Source organism: Salmo trutta, chromosome 27 (assembly GCF_901001165.1).
Source record: "Salmo trutta chromosome 27, fSalTru1.1, whole genome shotgun sequence".
Classification (NCBI taxonomy): domain Eukaryota; kingdom Metazoa; phylum Chordata; class Actinopteri; order Salmoniformes; family Salmonidae; genus Salmo; species Salmo trutta.
Window position 1 is genome coordinate 17,000,263 of NC_042983.1, and position 10,393 is coordinate 17,010,655.

At 43.0% G+C, this 10,393-nt stretch overlaps 1 protein-coding gene and 1 pseudogene across 1 annotated transcript in view; both read right to left on the reverse strand.

The window, feature by feature from the left end:
• The window catches only part of LOC115164455 (transcription factor COE2), a 36,129-nt gene extending 35,172 nt beyond the window's left edge, over positions 1-957 (reverse strand). The window contains exon 1 of the mRNA XM_029716969.1: positions 425-957. Coding sequence (XP_029572829.1) covers positions 425-459 — 35 coding nt within the window. The 5' untranslated portion in view covers positions 460-957. The remainder of the gene's footprint in view (positions 1-424) is intronic.
• Positions 958-2,238: 1,281 nt separating this feature from the next.
• LOC115164056 (myeloperoxidase-like) lies at positions 2,239-9,975 on the reverse strand (annotated as a pseudogene).
• Between the last annotated feature and the right edge of the window lie 418 nt (positions 9,976-10,393).

Below are 10,393 nucleotides of genomic sequence, written 5' to 3' on the forward strand. Positions count from 1 at the left end.
TATTCGATTTCTTGTTTATTATCTCTTTGTAATCTCTTAGTGCTGCGTACAATTACCGCTGCAGGGAACAACCCCAAATAAATAACATAGACACAACATTCCATTTGAATAAAGGCCTACTGCTGCCATATTTGTCCCAGACATATGCATGAAAGGCCTGCAAAAAGACAGCTAGGCCTTCATGTTGCAGCAAAGTTGTCTAAAGATTGTAAAATTGAGAAAGCATTTAAGTCCAGGTTACTTGAACATGTCAAATGTAACATTATAGCCTACGCAAACATATTGCATTACCAGCAAACTATTGGCCTATTTAGTTTGATATTAAAAATGTAGCCAACGTTTCTGTTGTATTGCTTGCGTTAGGCATTCAATTGTAAATGGTCTTTTAATAGGATAACTGGATTAAAAGCCGAAAGCAACAAACCTGAATATCTTATTTGGCATTTTCAGTCGAGTCATCAGTAAACACAAGAGTGCACTGCACCTGTCTGCTCTCCCTGAACAATGCGCAGTGATTGAAAGCTGTGATTCGATTGGGGATATTAGTGCTAAACAATTGAAGTCTGGTTGTTCTTCACTGCTATACGTTCGTGCTGCTCATCCAAGACAGTGCTGTCAGTCTGAGGAAACACGGTTGGAACTTCTGTCTAAAATGATACAGATACAGTATATGTTAGATATGCTTCAAATGAACACAGGATAAATAAATATATCCGCTACAACAACAGGCAATGCAATGACAACACATCCATGAAAAATAATGTGGATTTATGTCTACATTTTACATTGTAGCCTACTCTATTTTTTTTTACATTTGCTAAATAGACCATCAATATATATTTGGGGCACAGTTCCAAAATGTGGAGGAATCCGATATCATGCTTAGATAGGATGTGAACCCGTGTTCAATTGAGTAAACCACATTTCAGTTATAAATGCGTTCAACCTTATTATAAAAAATATTCTACAGTTGGAAAGTTAAACCTCAGTTCCCATGTGGGTGTCACTGAAGAGCCAGCGCAGAAAAACTGATACAGCTGCACTTTGTCTATCTGCAATAAACACTGGCTGTGTGTATTACGCGTTTTACTCAGGTTATTTGCACCATAAAATGAAAAACGATTTACACAAAAGTTGCTGACAAACTGCTGTTTCTATATGCCTGTTGACCGGTATGCTCGAATAGCTGGCAGATCATACGTTTTTATGCGTTTTAATTTACAGAAATTTGTTTTTAATTAATTTCCGTTGTTTCTTTATCCATCCTTCTGTATCTGAAAAGGAAAGTTTTTTTCATCCCTTGCTCCTTGCTGAGGCTATTGTCTCTGGATTGAGCTCGAGCCCCTGAACAATGAATGTAAATCTCCCCCCTTCGATCCCGCCTCAACCGACCATCTGCCAGCGCGCGACGGAGTCAGATGTTCCCCCAATTATAAGAACAGTCTTGCGGAATCCTAGCCACTGATTCTCCGCCCCTCCCTGAGTTCGTTCCGTACTCTTCTGCCCCGCGTCACGACTTGTTTGATTGACAGCTCTGCTTAACCCGAAAGCATTAAATAACTACAGATGCTGAAGTAGGTTGGACTAATACACATCTTGTGAATTCCTCCACAGAACACTACTAGAGATGACATAGCACCCATAGAATAACCGCACTTGCTTTACGGATATTGGCATTGAGGGCTGTCTAGGGCCGGTTTAGGCTACTTATTGTCAACTGTAGCCTACCTGCTTTATGTACCCACTTCCTCTCAGGTGAATGGAGTCATCTACTGGCAGGAGAAAGACCTTCTTGACTTGAGGACTCATGCAGGAGGACTATTGTCTTTAAAAAAAATGTAGGTTCCTCAGAAGCGCTTGAAGGACCCTCAGAACATCCTCAATGCAAGGATTGCGCACTGAGTGTAGGATGGCTATACAGAACACCGCAAATAGTTGGGTGACATTAACTGACTAGATTTTATTGACATGAGTCCTGTTTGCACGTGGAAAATTAATGGACCAGTCATCGGGCTTTAGAGGGAAACAACCTGTTTAACTTTACAGATGGGTAGGCCTAGCCCATAGCCATGTAGCCATATCGAATGAAAAATGGATTTGCTCGCTTCGTAATATTGGAGCAGATACCCAGGCGAAAATGCGGATTAGTCAAACCACCTTGAGCGACACAAACGGCTTTCTAATCAATTTTACTCGCTGAGACGGTCAGTGAGTGTTTACGGGGTGTGGGGCGAGGAATCAGTGACTGCTAGACCGAACAATGGTGTATCGTGTGCCACTCGCCATCTCCAGGCATTCCCTCGCTCCCACGGGAGTACCAGCCGCCACTTTCTGGGAGGGGGAGGGGGGGTGTAGGCCCAAGACGCAGCAGCTGGCTCTCGTCCCCTCTGTCCACTGCGGAGAGAACAACGGGATAATGCGGCCCACCACGTCCGTATCGATCGCTATATATTGCGCTCATTTATTTGTTTACTTATTTAAGTAAGGTAAGTCCCCGGCGAATATAGACGACAACAATTAAAATGGTGCACAGTCAGACCACATCTTACGTTATCCTCTGCCTGCAGCCTATCATTCTATTGATTTTCTAAATCCTAATCTTTACTTCACGAATAAAGCAAACATTTTAATGAAAATGTTTAGGCTAGGAAAGATGTTAGTTTGACTTATTCGTTTGCTTTAATATTGTTGATGATTGGTTATAAGATAAGTAGGCCTATTAAAGTTGACAAAATCTTAATGTTCTGTTTTCTGTATCCTATATGCATATTGGTGTTATTTTTATAGCCAATATTTCTGTTACTCATTTTCCACAACGAAAACACGCACAGCCTAGCCTAGGCCTATGCACAGAAAGTTAAGTTGAGTTTATTGTACTTTTTTTGGCACATATTGACTCTTTTAGGCCAATCTTCATAAAAACGAACATTACACATAGATCATTAATTACAAGTGTGATAAACCACATACTGCAGTGTAGCCTATAGGTCATAATCTGAGCAATAGAAGATTTTGAGACATTCGTATTCTGTGAAAAACCCTACATCTGAGAAGAAGGGTGCGAATCGATGTGGAACCCTCACGCCCCCCTTTGGTTAAGCGTGAAGTGAACATGCTGCGTGTTGTGTGTATCGCTACTCCAACAATGTGAGGTGAGGTCTTGACTTGAGGTGACACAGAAGGCACAGAAGAGCATGTGCATGTGTCATTTTATTGTATTCATAATTTCTCATTTGAAAGATGAATCAGTCAGAAAATAATTGTTTATCAAAGTATACTCTTTATAATCATTTATATCCTCCCGAGTGGCGCAGCGGTCTAAGACACTGCATCGCAGTGCTAGAGGCGTCATTACCGACCCTGATTCGATTCCGGGCTGTATCACAACCGGCTGTAATCGGGAGTCCCATAGAGCGGCGCACACTTGAACCAGCGTCGTCCGGGTTTGGCCGGGGTAGGCCGTCATTGTAAATACGAATTTGTTCTTAACTGACTTTCCAAGTTAAATAAAGGTAAAAAAAAAAATAACATTCTAAGTTTACTGTATAAATGTTGAAACATTAGCTTTAGAATGAATGTTTTGCCCACCCAACGGCAGGTAGGCTCCCTTCTTATTTGTCATAATTTTACCATCACCCCAAAACTCATCATTAGCATATATTAAGTTAGTAGGTTTTGTTCTAAGTGTTTAATGTGCAAGATCTAACGATATAATTTAATTAGCCAACAAGTTCATAAGAAGGAAAATACATACCAACAATTAGAAGAAAGTGAAATGAAATAAAATAGAATTAACAATCATAAAGCTATCCCAATGCATATCCCTGATGTGGTAAGATGAATTGAATCTAACAACAATAATTGGGTTTGGGGGGGTAGTGGGTTGGGGTTCGCACATAGAAAAATAAGATGTGTTTAGACATGGGTGTTGTCTTGGTGATAAACGTGAAAGATAGAGGAAGAGAGAGAAATGTAATGCAATGACTCGCCCACTCTTTCTCCTATCAGTGACTCTCCCACTCCCTTTTCTCTCCTATCAGTGACTCTCGCACTCCTCTTTCTCTCCTATCAGTGACTCTCCCACTCCTCTTTCTCTCCTATCAGTGACTCTCCCACTCCTTTTTCTCTCCTATCAGTGACTCGTCCACTCCTCTTATCAGTGACTCTCCCACTCCTCTTTCTCTCCTATCAGTGACTCGTCCACTCCTCTTATCAGTGACTCTCCCACTCCTCTTTCTCTCCTATCAGTGACTCGTCCACTCCTCTTATCAGTGACTCTCCCACTCCTCTTTCTCTCCTATCAGTGACTCGTCCACTCCTCTTATCAGTGACTCTCCCACTCCTCTTTCTCTCCTATCAGTGACTCTCCCACTCCTCTTTCTCTCCTAGTGCAAGTATAACAAACCAGTGAACTGACCTCTTTTCTCCTTGATGATCTGTTAAAGCTTATCATACATTAAAAGATAATAAAAAATGAATTAAAAAAATAATTTTAAAAGACAGAAAAGGTAGGTTAGTTGTAACCGTGGCACAGAGAGGGCTGTGGACAGTGAAGATCAGGTGCCCTGAGAAGAAGCTGCCGGAGGTCCTGCCGTTGCCACCGTAGTAAGTTGACAGCCAGATCTTGTCCCCCTTGTTGAGCTGCAGCAGTGTGCCTCCAGTAGCCGTGATGTAGCCGTTCTGCTGGGTGGTGAAGGAATGCAGCACCAGCTGGCTGTTTCTCCGCAGGTCCACGCTGCCCACATTCTGGTATATGGTGCAATGGAACTCAAACTCGTAGACGCCTGGCTCCACACAGGTGAACTCCCCCATCCTGGTGTCATAGTGGTTCTGTCCATTGTAGATTACCTCAAAGAATTGGATGGGCTGGCCTGGTTTGGGGTATTTATAGTCAAGCCGCATGGCGAAAGGAGATTTTGCGGAGATGCCAGGCAAACCACGTGGCCCTTGGGGTCCTGAGTGAGAGAGAGTGAGGTTAGGAATTATGTCAACACTACAACAGACACTAGTCATAACAGTGGTTATGCTTCTCCTTGTTATATACTATTAGTCATAACAGGGGTTATGCTCCTCCTTGTTATATACTATTAGTTATAACAGTGGTTATGCTCCTCCTTGTTATATACTATTAGTCATAGCAGTGGTTATACTCTGGGGGACCTCATCAGATAACCACTTAGCACCTCACATCAGGCCTAGTGAGTGACTACCAGAATATTTATGACATAGTACAGACAGTAATCATGTACAGTGGCAAGAAAAAGTATGTGAACCCTTTGGAATTACCTGGATTTCTACATACATTGGTCATCAAATTTGATCTGATCTTCATCTAAGTCACAGCAATAGACAAACATAGTGTGCTTAAACTAATAACACACAAATTATTATTTTCTTCTCTATATTGAATACATCATTTAAACATTCACAGTGTAGGTTGGAAAAAGTATGTGAACCCCTAGGTTAATGACTTCTCCAAAAGCTAACTGGAGTCAGGACTCAGCTAACCTGGAGTCCAATCAATGAGACGAGATTAGAGATGTTGGTTAGAGCTGCCTTGCCCTATAAAAAACACTCACACAATTTGAGTTTGCTATTCACAAGAAGCATTGCCTGATGTGAACCATGCCTCGAACAAAAGAGATCTAAGAAGACCTAAGATTAAGAATTGTTGACTTGCATAAAGCTGGAAAGGGTTACAAAAGTTTAAAAAAGCCTTGATATTCATCAGTCCACGGTAAGACAAATTGTGTTAAAAAAGAGAAAGTTCAGCAATGTTGCTACTCTCCCTAGGAGTGGCCGTCCTGCAAAGCTGACTGCAAGAGCACAGCACAGAATGCTCAATGAGGTTAAGAAAAATCCTAGTGTCAGCTAAAGACTTACAGAAATCTCTGGAACATGCTAACATCTCTGTTGACGAGTCTACGATACATAAAACACTAAACAAGAATGGTGTTCAAGGGAGGACCCCACAGAAGAAGCCACTGCTGTCCAAAAAAAACATTGCTGCATGTCTGAAGTTTGCAAAAGTGCACCTGGATGTTCCACAGCGCTACTAGCAAAATATTCTGTGGACAGATGAAACTACAATTGAGTTGTTTGGAAGGAACACAACACTACGTGTGGAGAAAAAAAGGCACAGCACACCAACATCAAAACCTCATCCCAACTGTAAAGTATGGTGGAGGGAGCAGCATGATTTGGGGCTGCTTTGCTGCCTCTTGGCCTGGACAGCTTGCTATCATCGACGGAAAAAATGATTACCAAGTTTATCAAGATATTTTGCAGGAGAATGTTAGGCTATCTGTCCACCAATTGAAGCTCAACAGAAGTTGGGTGGTGCAACAGGACAACGACCAAAAACACAGAAGTAAATAAACAACAGAATGGCTTCAACAGAAGAAAATACGCCTTCTGGAGTGGCCCAGTCAGAGTCCTGAACTCAACCCGATTGAGATGCTGTGGCATGACCTCAAGAGAGTAGTACACACCAGACATCCCAAGAATATTGCTGAACTGAAACAGTGTTGTAAAGAGGAATGGTCCAAAATTCCTCCTGACCATTGTGCAGGTCTGATCCACAACTACAGAAAACGTTTGGTTGAGGTTATTGCTGCCAAAGGAGGATCAACCAGTTATTAAATCCAAGGGTTCACATACTTTTCCCACCCTGCACTGTGAATGTTTACACAGTGTGTTCAATAAAGATATGATAACATATAATTGTTTGTCTGTTATTAGTTTAAGCAGACTGTGTTTGTCTATTGTTGTGAACTAGATGAAGATCAGATAACATTTTATGACCAATTTATGCAGAAATCCAGGTATTTCCAAAGGGTTCACATACTTTCTCTTGCCACTGTACATGTAAATGTGGGAGAGAAGGGATGATGGAGGAGGGTGGTGATTTTACCTTCTGGTCCTGGTGGCCCTCTCGGTCCTACTGGTCCTTGTGTAGTCGAGCCAGTTCCACCAGATTTGAGATCTGTGTTTGGACCAGGTTCAATAAAAAATAATATTAGAAATCATGTATTACTTCCTGTATATATTGACCAAATAATATCTTTCTAACTCACACTTGAGAACACACAAATTCCCACCTCAGTAAGGCTCAGTTAAAGAGAGATGTATGTCACATGAGGCCTCAGATCAACACTCACTATCACCATTGTCCTTCCAGGGGCTGAGGTGGAAAGCAGGGATGTCTTCACAAAGGGTGTAACCGGACTCACGGGGGAGACTGGAAGGGTCTCTCAGGGACATCAGCGATGCCAGTGTTGTCACAGGTGATGCGAGCCAGAGATGTCTTCCCCAGGCTTTTTTTATGATCCTTGGTGAAGACTATCGGTTTCCCACCACAGTCTGATACACAACACAAATTATGGTTATTAACAGGGTTTTTGTAAACTATGACTGAAGGCTCAGAGATATGAAAGTCCAAATAAGACATTACTGAGTCCTTTCTAAAAAAAAAAGGCTCAGTTAATATAGTCAAACATGCTGTGGAGTCTATAAACGACCCTGCCTAACCAACGTTGTCAGGAGTCCCATAGACGTTCAGCAGGTTCTGGGCCAGCTCAGTGTTGTTCATCACCACTGCCAGGTTCTGGGCCTGGGACAGGTTACATAATCCACACCATTTGTTGTAACCTGAGAGGGGTAACAAGAAGATGAAGTGTTAATTGGCAGCCTTTTACAGAAATACAGTATCACATAGAAGACAGTGTGGAGAGCTTTGACAGTAGTCCTCCCATGTGTGGTATAAGTGGAGTAAAGTTATACTGTAGAGAAAGATACGCTTCTAGATGAGACAGTTCATCAGTGAGAGGGAGAAATAGAGGATGAGAGGACAGGAGTACAGAGAGAGAGTACCTTACCGGGGAGTCCGTGGTCTCGGTTGAGAGAGCCCATGACCAGGGACAGTTTAACAGAAAACTCAAATAGCCTATCCCTCAGCTCATCGTGCATCATGAGTGTTCAGTTTAGCCTGACGGCCCACCAGCCCCTCAGCATAGGGTCCAAACCACCTTTTCTTAACTAGGCAAGTCAGTTAAGAACAAATTCTTATTTTCAATGACAGCCTAGGAACAGCAAGTTAACTGCCTTGTTCAGGGGCAGAACGGCCAATTTTTACATTGTCGGCTCAGGGATTCGATCGTACAACCTTTTGGTTACTAGTCCAACACTCTAACCACTAGGTTACCTGCCACCCCATCATGCCTTACTGCTACCAGTAAGGCCTGATCCAGCTATACTTTAGTAGTAATAATAATATAACCTTATTTTGATCTATACACTTTTAGTGTACAACGGGAAATCACTTATGGTGAATGTAAATTTTCCCCTGAGAAGTGGGACTGAGAGTTGTACCTTCAAAGACAATCCTCCAGGGGGCGAAGAAGGCCCTGTGCAGCAGCGGACTGGGGAACTAGGCGTTCTCATTGTAGTTCTCATCCAGACGGAAGATAAAGAGCTGGATGGAAAGGTGAGCGAAGAGGTAGGCAAACACATTGGAGATGCTGGAGTCGACATTCTCATCATAGCCAGGGTAGGTGGACAGCTGCCTTGCAATGAAGTCTGGGCCCACAATGTGGAACAGAAAGTCGCTGAAGGTGATCACCTGTGAGAGGAGGAAGAACATGAGTGACAGTTTAATCACCCAGCAACTCAAACCCATGTGTGTAGGTACCTACAACTAAGTTATGACCTTTGTAACTTTGAACTCCATGTACAGATAGAAACTGAGCTAAATGAAATAGATTTGTTATTAGGCTCTCATTGGAATTAGCTGGAAGTAGCCTCCCATGATCTTGCGGGTCTCCTGGTAGGTGATCTCTCCAGTCCAGTGAGGGTTGAGCTGGGTGAGGGCGCGGGTCATACGGTTGTGTTCATGCAACATCATTGTGTGCATGGAGGTCAGAGCAATGTTCCGAATGCAGTTGGACACCCTCCCCTGGACACTGGAGAAAAGGATCCCTCTGGTGAGACTGAAGGAAATGTTGCTGCAGTGCCACTAGAGTACTAATGATCTTACTGCTAACACTATCTTAATCCTAAGGATCAAGATAACGAGGATAGTTAATAGTGTAGCTTAATCTGTATGATAATATTGGTAATGATAATACGGTTGTAGTACCAGGGGGAGGAGGTTCCCATTGATTTGCATGTTCGGGTCCCAGTCCTTGACCAGTGAGATGCCATCCTCATACTCAGCAAGGAGCCAGTGGGTGAAGGGTGTGTTGGCAGAGCCTCTTCGAGGGTTTTCCATGGAGAGAGGGGGAGGGAAATATAAATTGAAAAAGTGAAGGAGATGCCATGGTGATATTCATGTTTTTGGCTTGCGTCACTAGTCAATTCCTTCCTTCTGTGATTTTAGGCCAGTATGTGTTGTGCAACAACAGGATGGTGTAGGAGTCTTGTTGCTTTGATGCCTTGATTGGCTTACCTGTTGTTACAGACACTGGTGGCTGTGCGGAACCTCTTCAGGTTGGGGTGGTTTTGCAGGAAGAGGGACGGGCCATGGCTGAGCAGCCATTCAGATCAGCAATAGTCTCCAGATCCTCAGATTAGGTCTGTGCGGAAGACAGACAGAGAGCCAGTGAGCTGTGTGATCGGAGTGTTGACAGGGACATGTGTATAGAGCAGTCAGGGTATTTTTCCTAAACCCCAGGGAAATACCAGAAAGGAGACGTGTGTGTATGGAGATGTAACTGTGAGAAACAGGACAGACCTGTGGCGTGGAGTGAGCGCTTGTGGATGCTGTGTTTTTTTGGTAGATCTTTCCAGGATTAGTTTGACGGTGTTCTCCATGTAGTCTACAGCCCGCACCGCTGAGCGGGTGTCCCGAGCAGGCTGCTTCAGCAGCTGCAGGATGTCTGCAGGTCCAACAGCATTACTCTTTACGCGTGATAAACTCCTACAGGTGGGAAGTGCAGGGACATGAGCCAATGGTATAACTGGTACTGTATGTAGCATCGCACGCCAGGTGTCTAGGCGCTCTTACAGTGAGCTATACATGGCTGTGAAGTTATGTGGTGTACCATAAAGACATTTCCACATAGAAATACACATTCTGTACAATACATACACAAACTGAAACATGTTCTGTGATTCATACATGTCACTGAAAAATATATTCCTCTCTACGATCTACCAGGCTCCAATGGGAAATTTCAAAGAAGGGTTTGCAGACTCACTCTTTTCTGGATTACTCATAGTCCGCATCCACTCTGGCCTCGGTATCATTTTACATCATCCTGCTCAAGTGCCCTTCTGAAGACAAAATAAGCATCTTTCAATTTCTGTGACTGATATCCACATGTTATACGTATATCTAGTGCTGGCAACATTCTATATGCAACAATTATTTATTCAAAGTTCATTTGATTGGACC